Source organism: Muntiacus reevesi, chromosome 16 (genome assembly GCF_963930625.1).
Source record: "Muntiacus reevesi chromosome 16, mMunRee1.1, whole genome shotgun sequence".
NCBI classification, from domain to species: Eukaryota; Metazoa; Chordata; class Mammalia; order Artiodactyla; family Cervidae; genus Muntiacus; species Muntiacus reevesi.
In genome coordinates, this window is record NC_089264.1 from 21112268 (window position 1) to 21136175 (window position 23908).

The 23908-nt window shown below is 37.3% G+C and overlaps 1 protein-coding gene and 1 pseudogene across 4 annotated transcripts in view; one reads left to right on the forward strand and one right to left on the reverse strand.

The window, feature by feature from the left end:
- SLC9B2 (solute carrier family 9 member B2) overlaps positions 1 to 23908 on the forward strand; it is a 58160-nt gene that overhangs the window by 27506 nt on the left and 6746 nt on the right. For all 4 annotated transcript variants that reach the window (XM_065907028.1, XM_065907030.1, XM_065907029.1 and 1 more), the window contains 7 exons: positions 1974 to 2116; positions 2959 to 3086; positions 5032 to 5207; positions 8854 to 8960; positions 10881 to 11030; positions 20086 to 20194; positions 23267 to 23403. In XM_065907028.1, coding sequence (XP_065763100.1) covers positions 1974 to 2116; positions 2959 to 3086; positions 5032 to 5207; positions 8854 to 8960; positions 10881 to 11030; positions 20086 to 20194; positions 23267 to 23403 — 950 coding nt within the window. The remainder of the gene's footprint in view (positions 1 to 1973; positions 2117 to 2958; positions 3087 to 5031; positions 5208 to 8853; positions 8961 to 10880; positions 11031 to 20085; positions 20195 to 23266; positions 23404 to 23908) is intronic.
- Positions 1013 to 1893, reverse strand: LOC136147788 (large ribosomal subunit protein uL30 pseudogene; annotated as a pseudogene).

A 23908-nucleotide genomic window follows, 5' to 3' on the forward strand; every position in this document is an offset into this window, starting at 1 on the left:
GGGCAGGATTCCCTCACACACTGCTCAGTCACACTCAGCTACTGCCCTTCCCCAAATGTCACACTTCTTTTTCATACCTTGGGAGAAACTGCTTTCTCTTTCAGAGACTTTTCAACTCCTCAGTCTCTTCACCCCTCTTTATCTTTCTGGGACCCTTCTGACTCACCCCTTCCATCTCAGCTCATACTTCTCATGAAGTATGAGCCTCCTCATGCTTCTGTAAAATTCAGTTGTCACTTTGTCTCGCTCCCCTACAGGCTGAAAGCTTGTTGAGGTGTAGTACCCAGTGTTTGTTCATTATTATATCTCTGATGCCTATTATAGTGTCTGAAACACTGAAGGCATTTGCTGAATGTTGAATGGCTAGTGAAAAAAGAGTTACCACCTGACGTGACAGAGCATATCATATTTCATCAAAACTCACTCTAAGCCTTTGCACAGCAGATTGTGTTTTTTAATTAAATTATCTTATGTGAAGGTAAAATAGAATTCATATAGGTATTTATTGATATTTCTGGTAATCTGACATAGCCAATAATTTCAGAAGCTATTTGCTCTTTACACACAAAGAGATGACTAAACTGGACATTGTATTAAAATTTTTTACATTTAGAATTTGATCACATTTTCTTTCTTTTTTTTTTTCATTTATTTTTATTAGTTGGAGGCTAATTACTTTACAATATTGTAGTGGTTTTTGCCATACACTGACATGACTCAGCCATGGATTTACATGTATTCCCCATCCCGATCCCCCCTCCCACCTCCCTGTCTACCCGATCCCTCTGGGTCTTCCCAGTGCACCAGGACCGAGCACTTGTCTCATGCATAGAATTTGATCACATTTTCTACCCAAATATTGCATCCTGTTTCCCACTTTCAGGTTCAGTTTAGGAATTATTAATTATTCTAATCAGTTGTTTTTATCTGCCTATTAAAACCTTACATTAGCGCCTCTAATTGATTATATTAACTTTTTTTTTTTCAATTTGTTTCAATTGCTTATTAACGGACCAGATTACAAAAATAATCCTGGTAGATACCTTAGTTCATCCTTCTAATAAGCCTGTTGATCTGGTCTTCCCTGTTGCCAGCATCTCCACCTTCTACAAAATGGGTGGTCTTTTTCTTCATTCCACCTCGTGGAGAAGACAATTTAAAGTTGTTTGCTTCTCTGAAACGTTTTGCAGTGGTATAGATCTCATGAATCAGATCCTCCATGCAGATGATTCCGTATTTCCCAAGAGATCAAGCAATCAATGCGTTGTCTGTCAGGGCAATTCGCGTTTTGTTGATTTTGCCATAACCACGCTTGTAGATCATTTCATTTACAGACTTCGAATTTGGGTACCCCCATGCAATGTATGGCTCCACAATTCTCAGCATGTTAATTGATGCCTTGTTGAGCTTCACAAAGGTGCCATTGGAGATCTGCCGGAGGCGAAGGAGCTGCAGCACCTTTCGAACCTTTGGGCTCCGCACCGTTGATACCTCTGATCCTGATGACAAATGCCAATTTGGGTTCCGCGGGTACATAGAAATTGCCAGCTTTTCGTGCCATCCTAGCCATTCGAATTTCAGTTCTGTACATCTGCCTGTATTCCTTGTGGTAGTGCTTAGCTTTTTCATAAATAAGCTTCCTCCTTGCCTTTCGTAGCATCTTTTGGGCAAACTTCTTTCTCAGGCGCTTGATCTTAAGCTCTTCGAAATTCTTTCACTTTTTCTTAAGGGTTTCTGGCACAGCAGGGACCTTCTTTTTCTTCTCTTCTGCACCCTCCATGGTTCCAGCCAGGAAAGAGGAGATATATTAACTTTTTAAATTAAAAGTTTAACCTAATTTCACCTAACAAATAAGCAAAAAAGAAAGTACTGATATTACCTACCTAGGATTATAGGGTTGTCTCTTTAATAGCTAAAATGCCAAAACTTACTGCCTTTGTTGGAAAACTAAATTGTTGACTTCTCCATTCTAGGCATGCTGCTTGCTGGCTTTCTCATCAGAAACATCCCTGTCATCAGTGATAACGTACAGATCAAGCACAAGTGGTCCTCTGCTTTGAGAAGCATAGCCCTGTCTGTCATATTGGTTCGCGCTGGTCTTGGGCTTGATTCAAATGTACGAAGTACAGATTTCTAATTATTGACTAGAATTTTGTTCCTTCACTTCTGCCAGTATTTAGAATCACTGAGCTTTGGGAATGGGGGTGGATGCTGCGTGACATTCCCAGGACGAGAAGAGAATCCATGCAGAATGGCCCCAGAAGATTTTGCCTATTCTTTCTTGGAGAAAAGTGGAGTTACTGTGTGGCAACAACACCAAGAATAAAGATCCTCCACTTCTCTGACAGAGATACTGGCTGTAGTTATAGATGGTGCTTGTGAGAGAGGAGATGTCATTTTTGGTGGGCAAAGCCCCATACAAGTTTTTAGGGCTGAGTACTGGCTCAGGAAATTGCCTTGTATATAGAATGAGTCTCAAATATGGGTTTTATTAATGCTTTTTACATGTATGTTTTGATTGTGGGAATGAATATTTTGGGGGATAAAGGTTCTCATCCAAGCCTCATTTGGGGACCACAGATTATAAATAAAGCTAAACCCGAGAGGATTAAATCAGCTAGTGTGTGGATTATGAACACAGACTGGAAGTGGCCTGCTTGGGTGCAAACCTAGACCCATAACTCACTGATGTCGTGATCTGAGGCAAAGCACTTTAACGTGTGCCTTTTTACATGAGGACATCTACAAAATGGGCATAATGATATTACCTGTATCATAGGGCTGCTATGAGGAATAGATGAGCTTTCTCTAAACACTTAGAACACGGGATGTTCCAAGCGGGACATTCCCAGAAAATGTGTGATGATCTGAGTACACATTAATTGCAAAAGCAATTAAGGTCATAATCTCTGCAGGTCTTTAGAGAATTGTTTTAGTGTGTCTGTGTTTATATTTCAGGCCCTGAAGAAGTTGAAGGGTGTTTGTGTAAGGTTATCCTTGGGTCCTTGTCTCGTGGAGGCGTGTGCATCTGCTGTCCTGGCCTACTTCCTCATGGGTTTACCATGGCAATGGGGATTCATGCTGGGGTAATTCATGATTTTTCTTTGTTGTATGAAAAATATGCACAGACATTTTAGTGCTTTCACTGATTCCTTACAGGAGAATACATAATAGCATTTTCTTGAGGACATCAGAAAATACATCACTGATGTTCTTCAGTTCAATTCAGTTCAGTCACTCAGTTGTGTCCGACTCTTTGTGACCCCATGGACTGCAGCTCACCAGGCCTCCTTGTCCATTGCCAGCTCCCAGAGTTTACTCAGACTTAAGTCCATTGAGTCAGTGATGCCAGTCAACCATTTCATCCTCTGTCGTCCCCTTCTCCTCCTGCCTTCAATCTTTCCCAGCATCAGGGTCTTTTCAACTGAGTCAGCTCTTTGCATCAGGTGGCCAAAGTATTGGAGTTTCAGCTTCAGCTGAAGTCCTTCCAATGAACACCCAGGACTGATCTCCTTTAGGATGGACTGGTTGGATCTCCTTGCAGTCCAAGGGACTCTCAAGAGTCTCCTCTAACAGCACAGTTCAAAAGCATCAATTCTTCAGCTGATGTTCTGGCATAATCTAAATATTAGCTTCAAAGTACAGTATATGTAATAACAGTGTGTGTCTAACTTTATGGGCTTCCCAAGTGGCGCAAGTGGTGAAGAATCCACCTGTCGATGCAGAAGATGTGGGTTTGATCCCTGGGTTGGGAAGATTCCCTGGAGAAGGACATTCAGCAACCCACTCCAGTATTCTTGCCTGGAAAATTCTTTGGACAGAGGAGCCTAGCAGACTACAGTCCTTGGAGTCTCAAAGAGTCAGACACAGCTGAGCACACATGCAGAGAGCAAAGATGTCTAACTTTTGCAGTGATTATAATAAACTACTGAAGAAATCATGATCTTTTACCTCTGTGTGATTCCTTGTTAGTGAGAGATGTGCCAGGTCTCATCTGAGAGTCTGTACAAAGAATAAAAGATACAGTAACAGTGATCAACACTCAGCACTGTTTTCCTCCTCCTTCTGTCACCAGACTGTTTTGATTATGTGGTTAAGAGCCATGAGATGTAAATAAATATGCAAGTACTTAGTAATTTAATGTTAGTGAGTAGACAAGAAGTAAATTCTTCTAATGCTTACGACCCTGGAGCTACATGGCTTGGATTCAAATCCCAGCCCTATGACTTTGCATTACGCAAATAACTTCTTTGGCAAGTTATTTAATCTCTTTGTGCCTCAATTTACCCATTTGCAAAAATGAAGATAATTATTGTAAGTATTTCATGGAGTTATTGTGAGAATTAATTTGGTTAATATATATAAAATGCTTAAAATAGTGTTTGGCATGCAGTAAGCTCTCTGAAATGCTTTTCTGCTGTTTCTACTGCTCCCATGATGAGTATCACAGTCAGTGTCATTACAGCCTTCTCCTTCTAATCTATTGCTTTATTTTACATACAAAGTCCTAGTAGAATGCCTAATTTTAGTGAGTCCCAATTCCAAAAGTCTGTGTCTGTGTTTTTCAGACCTCACACCATGAATGGTTTTTTGTTTTTCTTTTTTAAAAAAAGATTCCTGGGAGGGTACTCTTTTGCCCCCTTCTGATGCCTATGTCAGAAGTTTTCTCTATCTCCTTTATACTTTAATAAAACTTTATTACACACACACACACAAAAATAAATAAATAAATAAAAATAAAAAAAGATTCCTGGGGCATAACTCCAATAGGTCTTTTATAACACTCATAAATATATATTTTTAGGCAACCTAAGTAAGTCTAATATAGATCACCCATAGCCACACTTTGACAAAGTATTCTGTGGAACTTGTATGTGTGCGTATATTTCTGGTTTGGTTCTTTGCTGCCATCTGAAAGGCTATAGTTTTCTAAAGTATAATCTCTAAAAGAGTAGTGGTCACTATAATTTTAACAACAGCAGCAGTAGTAGTAAGATGCTGTCATAAATGCCTAAAGCACTGCCTGCTTAGTTTTGTTTTAGGTGCGGTGTCTCCAGCTGTCGTGGTGCCTTCAATGCTCCTTTTGCAGGAAGGAGGCTATGGTGTCGAGAAAGGCATCCCCACCTTACTCATGGCTGCTGGCAGCTTCGATGACATTCTGGCCATCACTGGCTTCAACACCTGCCTGGGCATGGCCTTCTCCACAGGTAGACCAATCCATTCACAACATGCTTTTCTCTCGTGCTCTAAAGACATAGGTTATGATGTTACAGGCATGGCAGAGTTGCTTGATAAAGGCAACTCAAAATAGAAAAAGTCACCTCCCGAGAGTCACTTCCATACCTAAGACAGGACCAGTAGCTTCCTGTCTTTACTCTCTTCACCATCTAGACAGAAACTGCTCAAGCAATCTGGTAAGTTCAGTAAGGGGAGATTCAAATCTTCAGAGTTTAAAAGAGGATTAGAACAGCTTTTGCATGGAATCTCTGGGAAAGTTGGGTCTTGGAGACCTCACACAAGGGATGAGGAGATTTTCAATGAGCACAATGACAGAGAGCAGGCCAAGTGGGAGAAACAGCACTCTTCTAAAATAGGAAGAGTTTTAACATTTTATGGGTAATAACAGCAAATGATTTTAATAGGTATCTTTGTAATACTTACTCAGTGTTTGATATTGATATGGACACATTATATTTTAAGTAGTAATAAAAAAAGAAGGCACTTTTTTCTCCCCCAGTATTGTTTAACACTTTCATTCTCCTTTGGTGCAGCATAAATTTAAGTTCATTTTTTAATCCATGTCCAAGTTTGGGAGATAAGATTTGTGGTTTCATACTATTGGCAAAATGTAGTTGTAGCTTAGTTGTAATTATCTTCAGATTATCTCACAGGAACACACCTTCTTAGAAGGTCATGGATTTTCAGGCTCTCCACCCTGCTGTAGTTATTGTCCCCTTTTTTTTTTTGGTTTGGTTACATATGATTTCTGCCAATTAACTAGAACTACATCTCTTCCTGTTGCCCCAAAGTTGTCAAATATATAAACTCCCTGCCGTATGTCATGGGAAAATTGATCTTGTCAAAACATGGCTTTCATAAGGTTACCTTCCCAGTCAAGAATCAATGAGGGGGACTTCCCTGGTGGTCCAGTGGTTAAGACTTCACCCTTCCAATGCAGGAGGTATGGGTTCAATCTCTAGTTGGGGAACTAAAATCCCACATGCTGTGTGGTGCAGCCAAATATATATGTATATACACAACAAAGATTCCCCCTTACCTATTAAGTCAGATCTACATTTTTTCTCTTTTAATTCGGCTGTACCTATCCAGACGTATGTTCTCACTGTTTTCCTGATATATACATCTTTAAAATAATGGTTGTCAGCCTCAGCTGCACACTAGTATTACCTGGGGAGTTTTTTAAAATACTCATGTTAGGTACGAGCTTTAGGTCAATTAAATCAGAACCTCTGGGAATGGAAACCATGGCTTTAGAGTTTGCATTAGAATCACAGGGGAAGGGAAAGAGCAGGCAGGGAGAGCAGTGAGGAGGGGCTGCAGGGCTGGGGGCTGTGGATAGCCTGAAGAACCTTCGCAGTCAGCAATGCTGTGTTCCCTCCGCCCCGCCGCACTAAATGTGGTCCTCAGGCCTTTTGAATGGAAACTGCCTGCAGTCTCTTTACAACGTGGATCCTAAGCCTTGTCAGATTTACTAAGTCAGAATTACTAGAGGCAGGACATAAGAAGTCTTTTTTTAAGCAACCTTACTTTATCAGAGCCTGGAGGAAGGTATGGCAACCCATTCCAGTACTCTTGCTTGAAGAATCCCATGGACAGAGGAGCCTGACAGGCTCCAGCCCATAGCGTCACAAAGAGTCAGACATGACTGAAGTGACTTAGCATGCATGCACACACTATATCAGAGACTGAAACTAATTGGCTCCTTGCTACACATTTATAGGAAATTGAAAATACATAGTAAATTATTTATCATGTTAGCTCAAGACCTGGGTTACTATCCCAGCTAGATGCTTTGACAGTCACACCATTACCTAACAGAGAGCTGTCTAGCTAAACAAAAATCACTACAGAGGTTAAGTTTTTTATTTTGTTTTGTTTTTTTGGCTGCACCATGGGACTTATGGAATCTTAGTTCTTGGACCAGGTATTCAACTCAGGCCCTCAGCAAAGAAAGTGGAGAATTTTAACCACTGTACCACCAAGGAATTTCTCTCTCTCTCTCTCTCTCTTTTATTTTTATAAGAGATGATTGAAACTATAGAGGAGGAAAAGATGTTTCTCCTCTACTGATCTTGGGTTCATTGACTGGGACCCAGTAAATCAGACTGACCAAAGACAGATTAACAAGAGAAATGCAGTTTATTAGCCTGTGCATCATGCTTACACATAGGAGTAGACGGTGCTGAGTAGCTTGGGATGGTTAGAATTGGGATTTCTATAGCGTCTTAGCAAACAACAATAATTTTGTAGAGAAATGCAAGATAAAGGAAAAGGACTTTGAGCTTTTAGAGGCAACAAATTGTGAAAAGGCAAATACATGAGCAAACTATGGTTAGATAAGGGCTGATTTAGCAGTTTGTTATGCAGATTCCTCTGGTGCTGTCCCTGGGCTGATTAGGGTTCCCAGTTGCCTTGGTGATTAACTTCTGTCCTTCTTGATAGAGAGGCGAGAGGCCCAGCTTTACACATTCATGTCCTGCTTTTAAAAGAAAATAGAGAGAAGGCAGAGAACTTATCTTGTAACTGTTTATTCCCAGTTGCCTTCAGCTCAAAATAATCCTTATGCCGAAGTGGCATACTTTGGGGTGGCATATTCTGTACCTGAAACTACAATAACAAGAAACCACATAACTAGTTGGTACACATTTCCTTAGGACAGTATGTGAGCAGGGCTTTATATGTTGAGCAGTTTTAGTATAATTTTCTGCACAATGTGCTAGCAAAGATTTTTTTAAAGTTTCCTAAACCCTGTTTGCTATGGGGGAAAATATAGTTTACTTACCTCTATATTATGTTATTTCAAAGAGCCTAAGCAACAAAAGCTCTTCCAAAAGCAATCTCAAAAATAATTTATTTTCAGATTTACTCTTAGAAATAGTATTTGAGAAGGGGTAAGTCCCCTCCACTCATTGTAGTAAGAAAAGATGTTTTACTTTAATTGCCAGATTTTTACGTTACCATGGGGCCTTCCCTGGTGGCTCAGATGGTAGAGTCTGCCTGCAATGTAGGAAACCCCAGTTAGATCGCTAGGCCAGGGAAGATCCCGTGGAGAAGGAAATGGCAACCCACTTCAGCATTTTTGCCTGGAAAATCCCACAGATAGAGGAGCCTGGCAGCCTACACTCCATGGGATTGCAAAGAGTCAGACATGACTAACTAATAATTTTTATAAGTTACTATATCCTATACATATTAGAGCTACTAAGATCAATGTGTTTATTATTAAAATATCAAGCTATTAAATGGAAGTTTAAATACTAGATCTGTCTACTCACAGCCTATGCATATAATGCAATAGAACAGATTAGCCCTGATTCATGAATTTTATCTTTCATATTATCTTAGTAAATAATAAATTAAATTTATATGAAGTAAGCATAGACAAAGGTGCACAACTCATAGCATATGCCTGTTTTAAAATTTATCTCCAGTAATATGCATACTTTTCTTAGTATAAGCCCATTTAATTAGATACTTGAAGAATGCGGAGAGCAGAAAATATCTGTAAATTTTCCCTTGTCTGTAATTATATGCTTTATGTTAATGATTAAACTCTGTGTGTTTATGGATTTAGAATTCTGGGTGAAGTTTTTCTTTTTATGTGTTTTTAAGGCTCCACAGTTTTTAATGTTCTCAAAGGCGTTTTGGAGGTGATCATTGGTGTGGTGACTGGGGTGGTTCTTGGATTTTTTATTCAGTATTTTCCAAGCAGTGACCAGGTAAGAAATAATCTGTGAGCACGTTGTGCTGTAAAATGTCATTAGAGAAGCATTCTAGAACACTCTCCTGAAAGCTGATGTCAAGTATGTGATTTAGAAAACGGTTCACTATTTTAACTCTGCTCATTGTGGTATCAGTGCTGTCCATGATGCTTATGAAGAGGCTTAGATGTGTAAGGTTTGTAAGATAGTCCTGGAATTTTTTCCTCCAACTTACATTCTGTATGCTTCAAATTCTACTGCAAAACAAAGAACATCAGTTCTAAAATACTATGATACATATCTTTGTATTTTAATTTTATTATTGAATTTTAATTTTCTTATTATTCATGATACTTAGCTAAACTAAGATATGAAATGGCTTTGAGGGCCTCTTTTTTAATATCAAAATACCTTAGATTCTAATACTATCAAATAGACCTCTCATCATAATACAGGCCAGTATTTCTCACCAAAGATATCAAAGTTCCTTACTATACACCATGATTTCTTATTAGTAGCAAAGATTTTGTTTCCTTTACTCTCCTAAGTCTCTTGGAACAGATAAAGATGAAAAGTCTTTTTTCCCCACAAGAACTGGCATTATTTTGAGATTTCAGAGCATTTTGAATAGAATTAGAAACTTACTTAAACTAGAACTTTAAGTAAGAACATTAAAACTATCATTACTAGAATGTATGTTGGTTTGAATTTTTAACTGTGCTCCAAAATACTCCATTTGAAACTGTCTGTAAAAGATTTTATGAATGAATAAAGGAAAATTGTAGGATTTTCTAATTAAATAATAAAGTGAAAATAACAGCTTACTTACTGTGTATAAAGTGATGTGGTATGTATAATAAAGTGCCACTTATTCAGTAGAGCAGCCACTAGCTGTACATGCCCACCACAGATATAGAACAGGGTGGGGATATATGTGTACATACAGCTGATTCACTTTCTTGTACAGAGGAAGCTAACCCAACATTGTAAAGCAATTATACTCCAGTAATATAGTTAAAAGAAAAAAAAGAACACTACTGCAGACAATGCAGATACAGAAATTTCCATCGTCACTAATGTTCTGTTGTGAAGTGCTGATCTAGGGCGCTCCATACAATAACTCATGTAACGAGTACTATTAATATGACCATTTTACTGATGAGGAAATTGAGGCTTCAAGATGAGGCTTCAAGATGAGGGACTTAAGCAAGGTCATACAGCTAAAAAGCAATGGAGCTGGGAAAGAACCAGGTGACCCACCGCCAGAGCCTGCATGCCTCCAAGTCAAGCACTTCTAGAAGCCTGCCTGCCTTCTAAAGTGATCAAGAAGCTTCTAAGGCCGAACAGGGAAAAGTGAAAGGGAAGGGGTCCACATTTCTAAGGCTTTAAAAATCAACAACAAAAAACTACTGTCACTTTACAGTCTCTTAAGCTTCTTGATATTCAAAGATTTAGAAATAAAAACCAAGAGAGCATCAAATTAAAGAGTGAATGGAGAGCCTAAAAATCATAAAGATGGCATATCTTTAGCCTTCACAGAATCCCTGTGATTTGGGATTTGGGAAAGAGGAAGAAAATCTTGGAGAGTTTAAATAATGTGGCCAGCCACACACACCAGTGGTGCCAAAGCTAAAATTTTAACCCCGGACTCTCTGTCCCCAAAGCCCATGTGCTTTTTTCTGCTGTTGCATTTAGCCCTGAGAAGTTCTGCTTGGATAACTGCAGAGAAGGATAGCTGGGATTCCTGGGAGAGGAACCTACATTTATACATGTGCTAACTCTACTTTTACTAAGGAAAAGGAAGTAAATATTATGTCACACACTTAGGAGCTTAGACACAGACATATATATTTTCTACTGTCCTGAATATGGAAAAATCAGTAGTTAGAAATCAGTTGCATGAAATAACTGAGCTAACCGCCCTTTTTCCTCCTCTAGGACAAACTTGTGTGGAAGAGAGCATTCCTGGTCTGGGGGCTGTCTGTGCTGGCCGTGTGCAGCAGCGCGTATTTTGGTTTCCCTGGGTCAGGAGGACTGTGCACGCTGGTCACAGCTTTCCTTGCGGGCAGACGATGGGCCAGCACAAAGGTGAATTCATCTTTAAGTTCTTCTACTCACACTTACTTTCTGATCAAATTAATTTTTTCTTTCCAGATATGTTCTTACCATCAAATGAGTGAAATTGCTTAGTCATAAAAGCTAGTTTCTATGCATTTGTAAACATGTACCTAAGTTCACACATGCACATATTTTCCCTTTACATACAAAACTGTAACTTAATGTCTTTACTTAAAACACGTATACTTACTTAAAACATATCTTGGTCCTATTTCCATGCTGCCTTCCTTATCCTATGTAAGTGCTGCCGAGTATTACATTATATAGTTGAGCTAGCAGTGGTATTAGTTGCTAAGTCGTGTCCAACTCATTGCAACCTCATGGACTCTAGCCCTCCAGGCTCCTCTGTCCTGGGTTTCCCAGGCAAGAATACTGGAGTGAGTTGCCAATTCCTTCTCTAAGGGATAGTTGTGCTAAACTCTATTTATTTGCTCTCCCTCTAAGAGACATTAGATCATTTCTCATTTTCTAAGGCAAAAAAAATTGCTTCAATAAAATTCCCTTCCATATACTATATTTCATAAATGCTGGGACAGTATCCAGTCTTATTGTTTCTATCAAGAAAGAAAAAGAATGCTTCCAATTAAACTATGATGTAACATCCTAACATCTTAAATATTCATTGAGAAAAAATTTAACAAATTATAGCATATTATTGAGTTTATAGGATAGGTTTCTAGAAATAGGATTGCTCTTTGAAAGACTGCACATTGATACTTTGATAATATCAATTTGCCCCTTTAAAAGGTTGTACCAAAAAAAAAAAAAAAAAGGTTGTACCAAAAATAAAAAATAGAAAAAAAAAAAGACTGTGCCAATGTACATTCTCACCAATAGCACATGAGGGAATCTGCTTCTCTGATCTGTTTTCAGTCATCAGATACTGTGCTAATATAATGGGTGAGAAATGTACCCCGTTGCTGATCCAATTGTATTTCTTTATGAGTGAAACTAATCATCTTTTCATATATTCAGTAGCCAGTGTATTCAAAAGCTTATGCCTGTTTTTTGTAACATGGTTTTGGGGATCATATATATTCAGTAGCCAGTGTATTCAAAAGCTTATGCCTGTTTTTTGTAACATGGTTTTGGGGATCATATATATTCAGTAGCCAGTGTATTCAAAAGTTTATGCCTGTTTTTTGTAACATGGTTTTGGGAACGTCCCTCGTGGTCCAGTGGCTAAGACTCCACACTGACAGTGTAGGGGGTGATGGTTCTATCCCTGGTCAGGACACTGGATCCCACATACTGTGCAGCACAAGCAAAAGGTTAAAAAAAAGATTACTTTGGTTTTCTTCCCCATTTTCAAGATCATTATTTGTTTTCTTTTTTTAGTCCTTTGATAGAACTTTTTTTACAAATTGGAGGATAATTGCTTTACAGTGGTATAATAGTTTCTGCTGCACAGCAAGGTGAATCAGCGATGAGTGTGAAAGTGAAAGTGTCAGTCACTCGGTCATGTCTGACTCTCTGCAACCCCATGGATTGTAGCCCACCAGGTTCCTCTGTCCATGGGATTCTCCAGGCAAGAATACTGGAGTGCCATCCCCTTCTCAAGGGGATCTTCCCGGCCCAGGGATCTAACCCAGGTCTCCTGCATTGCAGGCAGATGCTTTACCATCTGAGCCACCATAAACTCCAGCCCTAAGTATACAGTTATTCATTTTATTAATATGTATTATGGAAATTAGATGATTGCCATTTATTTATTTTAAGATACATTTTTTTTGTAGATTTAACCTTGACAGGATCATATGCTATTCAGTTTAATGAAGAAATTAGATATATGTCAGTTCAGTTCAGTCGCTCAGTCATGTCTGACTCTTTGCGACCCCATGGACTGCAGTACTCCAGGCTTCCCTGTCCATCACCAACTCTCGGAGCTTGCTCAAACTCATGTCCGAGTTGGTGATGCCATCCAACCATCTCATCCTCTGTCGTCCCCTTCCCCTCCCGCTTTCAATCTTTCCCAGCATCAGGGTCTTTTCCAATGAGTCAGTTCACATCAGATGGCCAAGTAATGGAGTTTCAGCTTCAGCATCAGTCCTTCCAATGAATCTTCAGGACCAATTTCCTTTAGAATGGACTGGTTGGATCGCCTTGCAGTCCAAGGGACTTTCAAGAGTCTTCTCCAACACCACAGGTTCAGCTGCGTCATTCTTACTTGGAGTTGCTTGTGAGTTGCAGCCAAATAGTGACTGAGACTGGACTCTGTCCCTTAACTTCTTTTTTTATTTTTAATTTATTTGTTTTTTAATTGAAGCATAATTGCCGTACAGAATTTTGTTGTTTTCTGTCAAACATCACCTTAACTTCTTAATGGTAACCTTTACTCAGCGTTAAAAAAGAAATTAGTAAAGAGAATAATTTTATTTCTGAGTATGAAACTACTATTTCATACTAAATTACAAAACTTTTTTATATTAAAATTTAATATTTTAAATATATAATTTAATTTTACTATAATGTTTATATATAAAATACTATTTTATTTCTGAGTGTGAAAGTGTTCATTTTGGGAAATAACACATTAAAGTCAGAAAGCAAAGGAAAAAAAAAATCATTTACAATTTCTCTACCTAAACCCAACAGTGCTATAAACTACTGAAATATTTTAGCTTATTTCCTTACCTTTATTCAATAGGAAGATTTTCAAATATGCTTATAGTAAGTTTCTTCACATTGAATTTTACAGAAAAATGCTTTCTATTGTCACCTCTTCAAAATTTTTCAAACCAACTCATTATATTAAACTGTCATTGGTAAAAAGAGGGAAAATACCTAATGACTGTTATTGTCACTTATTTTCACGAAAGAAACTGAAAAAGCATTACCATTTCAATTTTATAGATATTGTAAATCAGAAGAACTTAAAAAAAAATGTCAAGGTCACAAAATTTAAAAGTGGCACTGGTATTTAAGCTCAGGTTTGACTCCAGAACACTTGTTCCACCCTGATTATACAACCACAGCATCATTGCACAGGGCACATTTTTATATTTTGACACCTATTTGAGTCAAATTGAGACACATATAAAATATATTAAAAGCATACTTCTAAACTTTGTAATTTAAAATTAAATCTCTCACTTCATAAGTAATAGGATTTTGAAAGACAAAGAGCCACATCATTTGGAATAGAGCAAGTTTTAGCAGCAGGCACATCAAGGGGAACACCGATCCCTACTCTAAGTGACCAGTAGCTATGGGCACAGAAGACCAAGAGGGAAAGGCAGATTTTGCTGAGTGTCAGTTACACGATTTCCCAAAATATAATGTGGGCTATATAGAAAAGATTGTTATAAACCAAAGCGGCGCATCTGTTTGAGTGCATGTGTCATAACTTTGCCTGAATTGCCTGCAGCCTGACGCAGTCACCAGGCTTACATAAAGTCAATGTTAATCCACAACCCAGCAAAAGAACTAGGTACCTTGTTTTTCATATATACCTCTGTTTACTCTCCTATGTATATCCATCCCTTTATACACACACACACACAAACCACAATACACATACTCACTCATACACACACACATAGAGATGCCCCATAATTTTTCTGAAACCATTTCCTTACAGTTAAATATTTAGGTTATTTCCCATCTCTGCTGTTTTTAATTTTGCTAGAATTCTGTTTCTGATCATTTCCTTAGGGCAGATTCCTAACAGTGAAATTTGGGGGTCAAATAATATGAACGTGTTGAGGTTTTTGACACACATTACCAAAAAGCTTTCCAGAGTATGGTAAAAAGAGTATGCTTACTCTTCCACCACTAATATATGAGGCATCTTTATCATTACACCCTCATCAGCTTATAATAGTTTCACAGACCTAAGCATGCATCAGAATCACCTGGAAGTCTTCCTGGGTTAGATTTCTGGGCCCCACCCCCCAAATCTCTGACTTAGTTACAGTGAGGCTTTAGAATTTGACTTCTAATAAGTCTCCAGGTGATACTGATGGTGCTAATCTGGGACCACATTTTGTGAAGGTGACCACAAATGGGACTACATTTCGCTCAGTCGTGTCCAACTCTTTGCAACCCCGTGGACTATACAGTCCATGGAGTTCTCCAGGCCAGAATACTGGCATGGTAGCCTTTCCTTTCTCCAGGGGATCTTCCCAACCCAGGGATCAAACCCAGGTCTCCCGCATTGCAGGTGGATTCTTTACCGGTTGAGCCACAAGGGAAGCCGCAAGAATACTGGTGTGGGTAGCCTATCCCTTCTCCATCAGATCTTCCCAACCCAGGAATCGAACAGAGGTCTCCTGTATTGCAGGCAGATTCTTTGCCAACTGAGTTACTAGGGAAGCCCCACATTTTATGAGCCACTGGCTTAGAAGATTATTGTTTTTAACCTTTAGCCATGCTGACGAGTAAAAAGTGATATCTTGTTTTATTTTATGTTTCTTTGATTAACTGTTATTGTTCAGTCACTCAGTCATGTCTGACTCTTTGCAACCGCGTGGACTGCAGCATGCCAGGCTTCCCTGTCCTTCACCAACTCCTGGAGCTTGCTAAAATTCATGTCCATTGAATCGGTTATGCCATCCAACCATCTCATCTTCTGTCATCCCCTTCTCCTGCCTTCAATCTTTCCCAACATCATGGTCTTTTCTAATAAGTCGGCTCTTTGCATCAGGTGCCAAAGTATTGGAGCTTCAGCATCAGTCCTTCCAATTAATATTCAGGATTGATTTCCTTTTTAGGATTGATTGGTTTGATCTCCTTGTGGTCCAAGGGACTCTCAAGAGTCTTCTCCAACATCACAGTTCAAAAGCATATTTTTTCATATACTTTGCCCCTTGTATTTTTTATTTTTCTTCGCTAGGTATTTTATGCACTATCTTCTAAAGTTTAATGCATTGATTATTGACCTATAAGATATATATACACACATATACACACATCTATATATATGAAGTTAGCTTTTTGTGCCTTTTTATAGTGTTCATTTTTTAACACAAAGATATACTTTCATATGATCAGATCAATGAATCTCTTACTAGGATCTTTCCTCCAAAGTTTTTTTTTTTTCTTAAAGATTTCTTTCCAAGTGAAGTTTTACATATATTTATTCTCTACTATAACCTTGAAAAATAGATATCAGACCATTTTACAAATGAGGACACCAAGGCTTAGAAATACTGGATACAGTGCCTAACATCACAAAGCCAGTAAGTGGCAGAGCGAGGATGAGAATACACCATTTGAATACGCCAAACTATTTCCCTAAAGAAAGGAAAACAAATCTTCACTGAATCAGTTACATGGCAGGCACTCGCCAGAGCAACACAGCATTATAAAAGGAACATAAAGTGTAGTTTGCAGAGACCTGAATTCCAATCCTGGTTCTATGACTCTTGAGCTGCATAATCCCCCAAAGGTCACCTATATTCTCTAATACTCGATTTTCCCAACTATAATATGAAGAAACTAATAACAACATCTAAAGAATTGTGGCTATTTTATGGGGAAATGGAAATGAAGCATTTGTAAACTCAATAGCACTATAGCAATAATGTAGTTGAGTTAAACTTTGAAAATCTAAAGCATTTTATAAAATTCATTTGTGCCTATAGTTTCTGATGTTATTTCTTACTTTCCTCTTAGTTTTCCATTTAATCATTCATCTTGCCGTCTGTTGTATTTTATTCAAGTGCACTCACCTTTTTTAAGCCTCTATCATCTATTTTTCTCATTTATTTTCAAATTCAGTGCTTCTAGATGACCTTTATAGTTATGGGGGGTTGTTTTCTGTTTTATTTTGGATGTTCTGAGTATTGAATTGTTCTTCTAAGAGAAGTATCCGCTTAAATAGACATTTAACCCATGATGAAACTTTCATTTCTCTTAACTTTCTTCTTTTTGTCCATCCTTGAAAGTGATTTATATTTTTGAAGATTCTTACCATTTGTACATAGAGATATATAAAGTAGCCTTAACTTTTAATGGACAACACAATCTTCTTTCCTTTTGACTCATCTTTTTTTTTTTTTGACTGGACTATGCAGCTTGTGGGATCTTAGTTCCCCAACCAGGGATTGAACCAGTGCTCTTGGCAAGGAAAGTTCACAGTCTCAGTCACTGAACCGCCAGGGAATTCCCTAGCTCATCTTCTTTTATAGGTATCTTATTTCTATGGCTTGATTCTCTTTTACAAATAAATTTATTTTGGTTTTGAAATTATGAAAAAGCCACACAAAAAAGCTACATTGTGACTCTTCTCCCTTTTTTAAATCTCATAATATATAAGCCCATATCTGATGAAGCCCATATACAATTAGTTCTAAAGTGTTACAATCAAAAAGCAAAGCATGGCCTTTGCCTACAGTTTAGAAATAAAAGTAATTTGATAGGGAAAACTCTTTAGGACTTCTGCTCTCATTGGAGTTCTGAATATATAAAATATTGAAATATTTTTGAGGACTTTCCATAAGCAATTTAGTCCTGTCAACAAAAGCCTAAGTAAGACTAAGATTAATAGAGTTAAATTTTGTTCTTTACAATTAAGTATCAACTAAAGTCTGAGCTTTAGCTATGATATACTCTAAGAATTAAATTCAATAAATTGAAAAAAAAAGAATTAAATTCAAAAATAAAATTTAAAGATACGTGGCATGTTGGCAACTGGACAGTTTTTGGCAGAACTAGAAATTGTCATTAAGTGATAAAGGATCTTGGATGTCTTTTATTTTATTTTATTTTATTGGATGTCTTTTAATATAAACCTCTACTTGACAGATGAGAAAAATGAGGTGCTAAGGGCAAGTGACTTGCAGTTAATGGGTGGCAGAATTTGAACCTAAATCATCATCTAATTCCTTATGATATCGAAGCATAACTTTTTTTTCATGATATAGGAATAGAACTGTATACATAAATCAACTGACCCCCTCACATATGCTGTCTTACAACATTGACAAGTTAAGAGAAAATAGAATCTTCACCCTAATAAACATATCAGAAATAATAATGAAGAAAATAGAGAAGCAATGTAATCCTCTGTCAGAGTTCCATACAGATATGGAAGGGCAAATCCTTAAAAATGTGTAATTTTAAGCGTAAAACTGTGGACCAAAAATATAGATTCATAATGTTGGTTGAAAAAAGTCTGTTAGACATAAATTCTTAGGTACTGTAATGGGCACTGCTAGATTGCCTTCCCAAAAAAACCACTGTCAGTTTCCTCTCCTACCAATTAGTCCGAGTGTGCTTACAATCTTACAAATATTTTACATTGTAGTTTTTTTGCAATGTGGTTATACTTTCCCCAAAAATATGGTATATTGTTTCAACTTGTGTTTCTCTGATTACTGAGTTTCAGTGTCATGCTTTGAGGCCATTTGTGTTTCTTGTATGACTACTTGTGTATTTGTATTGCCCATTTTTCTACTAGGGTCTCTATCTTTTTCTTAGTGATTGAGTATTTTCCCTTATCTATTACACATAGTACAGTTATTTTCTCTTGGTTTATCACTGTCTTTGTTATGGTTTACTTTGCCACAGACACTTTAGTTTAACATGGTCAATTGTGTGAGTCTTTCCCTAGGATGTTTGAATTAAGTTTTAAAAAACATATCAACCAGGATCTTGTAAGGAGAAAGAAACCATATAGTAACTGGAATAGGGAAGTTTATTATTAACCATCCCAGGGATCAGTTCACAAGGGGTTGGCTTGTAAGATGTAAAGAGACCCCTAAAAAATATAGGAATGTGTGCTGTTCTTATATACTCAGTTGTATATGACTCTTTGCAATCCCATGCACTGTAGCCCACCAGGCTCCTCTGTCCATGGCATTTCCCAGGCAAGAATAGTGGAGTGGGTTGCCTTTTCCTTCTCCAAGGGATCTTCCCAACCCAGGGATTGAACCCACATCCCTGTGTCTCCTGCATTGAAGGGGATCTCTTTACCTGGTGAGCCATCAGGGAATAGCAGCTATAAACTTCTAGGGTGGAAATAAAACATATGCTTCTGCCTCCCTCTCTCACCTCACTACTCCCAACCTCAGTGCTAAGAATCCAGACTTTGTCAGAGCCTTGGTCACTGGGTGACAGAGAAATCACCATGGCACCCTGCCTACAAAATTTACTAGAAATCTACTCTCTGAACTCAAAGGAAATCCACCTGTCAGGGTACATGGAAAGGTATATTGCCCATGGGAGGTGGCGATGAAACCACCCTAGAAGTAGCCTGGGGAAGCTGCCGGCCCCATGCACTGCAGGAGCCTTATACTGGAATATCTTGCCAGGAGGAGCCACAGAAACCAGGAAGGGCACCTTCTCTTTTAATAGCTTTCAGCATCTCTACTGACAATATTTAATATGGTACCAGCTGGCAAAGGAGAACTATTTAAAGGGCCAGCTCCATTTTCTGCGGAGAAACAGGGAAAGGCAGATTAGGAGCCAAATAGCAATACATTAATAACTGGCACAGCACTTTGTTATACCTGGATTGTGCTTTTGTGCATAATTTGAGATAACCATAAATAACATTTTTTAATAAAGGTAAAATTGGAAACAAAGACCTATAAATAAAGAAATTATTGAATAAACTATGGTACTTCCATACCACAGATTACTATGCAGCAATTATGAGGTGAGGATCTAGATGTATGCACTAATATTAGGACTTTAAATCATATTGTTAAATGAAAATTAACAAAACTTTAAACTATTAAATGAAATAAGAATATAATTAATATAATACTTATTATAATATATGCACATACACAGATTGTGTATTCAGAAGCAGAAGTCCTAAGATTACTTTGTAAGATTCTATAATTAGCTCTTATGTATAAACCAACACTAAAGCATCTCACATAATATCTTAATTGTGTTAGAACCATCTTTATGCAATTTTTTGTTACCTTTGAACTAACTCATTTATAAATAATACAGAGGTAAAGGCTGTTGCAGGTCAAATTGAGTCAAATTTCAAATTAGCAAAATTCTTAGAACTTCTGAATTCACATAATGAAAATCCGTGTGTGTGTGTGTGTGTGTGTGTTTCTTTTAGACAGATGTTGAAAAAGTTATAGCAGTTGCCTGGGACATCTTTCAGCCCCTTCTCTTTGGACTGATTGGAGCAGAGGTATCAATTACAGCTCTCAGACCAGAAACTGTAGGTAAGAATTTCAAAGTACTACTTTTGCTAAAATCAACTCTTTCTATGTATATTCAGTTGAAATATCTTTAGTAGGTTTGTGTTCACTGATTCCTATTATTGGAGTAGTTGGTTAGAAAATAATGTTTGTCAATCTAAGACAGTAAATCTTACAGCTTTAATATTGTTCCTTGTAAAGAAAATTGACACCGCTGACTACGATCAATAAAATGCAGGTCTGTTTTCCCAAGGGTAAAAATGGTCACGTAGCCTTGCGCTGATCAAGAGCCAGAATCTTAAAGATAACTAGCGAGTCCTATAATATGTAATAACATGTACCCATAGAATAGAAATGTTTGTTCATTCATTCTTTTATTCATTCACACATTTGCTGTGGTGGTTTAGTCGCTCAGTCGTGTCCAACTCTTGTGACCCCATGGACTATAGCCTGCCAGGATCCTCTGTCCGTGGTGTTCTCCATGCAAGAATACTAGAGTGGGTTGCCATTTCCTTCTCCAGGGTATCTTCCCTACCCAGGAATCGAACCTGAGTCTCCTGCATTGCAGACAGATTCTTTACCAACTGAGCTACGAGAGAAGCCCACACATCTGCTAGCCATCATGTTAAAACTCTCTTAATTCATAGCACTTCATTTAAAACTTAATTTAGGCACATATACTAATTATTTCCTCCTTTCTTTGCATCACATTGTTTTTCCATCCATACAGGGGCTCCTGTTCCCTGCCACCTCTTTCTGAATCTCATGCATAGATTCTTCGCTTTTTTTCATACATCTTCAAGTAGCCTTGTCATAGTTTCCTCTTCTTCAGAAGTTAAATGGACTTTAATCTCTCTTATCTTGAAATAACATCATCCCGTTCTGATTCATGCTATAGCATGGATGAACCTAGAGGACATTACACTAAATAAAATAAGCCAATCATAAAATGACAAATGCTGTATGATTTTACTTATATGAGTCAAATTCATTGAAATGGAGAATAGAATGATGCCAGGGATCTTGGAAATGGGGAGATGGGAATTTGTTGTCTAATGGGTACAGAGTTTCAGTTTTACAAGATGAAAACTTTCTGGATATTTGTTGCACAAAAACATGAATGTTTAACTTGATGCTTACTGAACTGTAAGTTTTTAAATGATTAAAATGGTGATTTTTGTTAAGTATATTTTATCACAATCAAAATTTAAATAAGTACACACATATATATTTTAAAGGATATGTGTACATATATATGTATGTATATACATCCTTTCTCCCTTCATTGCTCTCCTCACCTACCATTCTCTCTCTCTCTTCCTCTTTTCAGACTTTTCCAAAAGGGTATCTATATTCCACTTTTCCATTTCAGTTCTCTTTCTCTTCCTCAGTGCATTTAAGTTTAGCTTCTGCCCTAACACACAGCCAACACTGCTCTTACCAAGGTTATGTTATTAAATCCACTGAATACTTATGAATCTTTATTTTACTTGATCTCATATCAACATTTGATGCTATTAACCTCTTTAAAACACTTTCACATTGAAGTTTCAAACTTTGTATTTTCTAGTGCCCTTTGAGTCTTTATAGTATATATGGCTTAAATGCTGCTCCTGTGCGTCTCACTCTTCATCACTTTCCCGAGCTCATCTGCACTCAGTGACTTTGATTATAAACTATATAATTCCAGAATCTTTATCTCTAAATTTGTATATCCAGTGGTTGATTGGACATCACCACTTGTAAGCCCCACAAAACTTTAAACTCGATATATCTCAATCTTCCCCATCATCTTCTCCCCAAACCTTCAATGTTCCCTCCTGGGAATGGTATTAACGCTTTTGTACCTTGTACTTCAGCAACAAATACCTTTGAAAATATACCAACCTGAGAGAATATCCTCCAACAAAAAGCTACAAAACTTTTGTTTAAAAAAAACAACAACAACTTTATTGCAGATTTACGTTAGAGCTTCCTGCAATGTCTTTCCCTTTTACAAGCCTTTTCAACTTGAAAAAATTGTTCTCAATTTTCTGTTCCTTTTTGAACTTCATTGTTTTCAACTGTAAAATGAGACTAATTACCCCACAGGTTGAAAGGATTTAGTAAAGCAGTGCACTTAAAGCTGACTATGGAACCTGGCACAGAGTAAATACTCAACCAATGTTACTTTTTAAAATATTACCCTTAGTTAGCAGTCACTTTAGGTGTGGCTTTCTCAGGTCCAGTAGCCTGCAGTGGCCAAGTCACAATCCCTTATTTTGCACATCAGGATGAACTTAACTTTACCAGCAAAGAATTCTAAATGCTGATTGAACGAAGTAGCTGTATATGACCACCAGGGCTAGTGGACAGTCAGTATACACACCAGTATGATGAAACAGATGTAGAGCGCTGATGTCTGTTCTGATTGGTCAGTGCCCAGCCAGCTCTGTTCTGATTGGCTCATTGTATCCATAATGGCTCATAAATAATTTGAATATCACCTCTTCATACTCTGTAAAGAATTCTCAACCACTTTGTTAAAAATATTAATGTTTTCTTCTCCTATGCCCTCTTACCAGTATGTTTAAACTGTACTTGCCTTTTAGTATATTAATTAGTTGTTTATGTTTCTGTCTTTGATCTTCATAGAAGCAGAGTCTGTGTATTTACATTTCTGTGTACTGGTATGTAGTCCAAATCCTGCCATGCACAGTTAGTATTGCATAAATTCTTTTTAAATAAATGCATGAAAGAAAGTGTTGTTCTTGCTATAAAGCATAAAATAAGCTTCAAATCTCCTTTGTAAAAATTTAAATATGTTTAATTTCTGTTTTTATTTTAGGGGAATACTCTGGTTTCTCTTCAGGTCAAATAAATCTTTCACATTTTACTAGAAAATCAAGGGGAAATACCTTCTTTTAAACAAGCGGTCTGATTGATCCTTAATGTTGATGTTTTAAAAAATTATGCCTCACTATTTTGTCTTTTTAATTTTTTGAATGTTTTTAGGCTTCTGTTGAAAGAATTTTGAATCAGTAACCATGAGATTCAGGTGTTTTTTTTTTTCCCCTCAGTATTTCATTATGTCTGAAAACTGAGTATTTCTTACAGGTCTTTGTGTTGCCACCCTGGGCATTGCAGTATTAATACGAATTTCGGTCACATATCTGATGGTGTGTTTTGCTGGTTTTAACATTAAGGAAAAGCTATTTATTTCTTTTGCATGGCTTCCAAAGGCCACAGTCCAGGTAATGATGGATTTTAATTCCTATTTCTATATGATATCTTGAAATTTTTAATAAAAGAGCTTGTTCAAATTTGGTGAAAATAAGTATATGAAGTTTGATTTATGATAAGACTTTATACTAATTTACTCTTTAAAAGTTTTATTCCTGGTATATTGATTCATTAAGTATGACAGCTCATTTGAATTTCTTTAGATCACCAGAGTGCAACTAAAAATCCAATAAATCCCTATACTACTAGAAAGTAGCAGTACATAGCAGGAAGGAAGAGTTTGAAATTTTATCAGTCAGAGCTCTCTAAATAACCCAGAGATAGTTATTAACTCTCTTCACTTCAATAAATAGCATTGCCCATCTTAGTATTGAAATGTATGTGACTATATGATTGGTAATCAGTTATGTTTGACTATAGTCTTTATATATAATGCAGAAAGATTTATTGAGAAATAACTCGGAAAATGCTTTGTTTCCTTGATTATTAGTTGATATTTAAAACTTTCAAACCAGC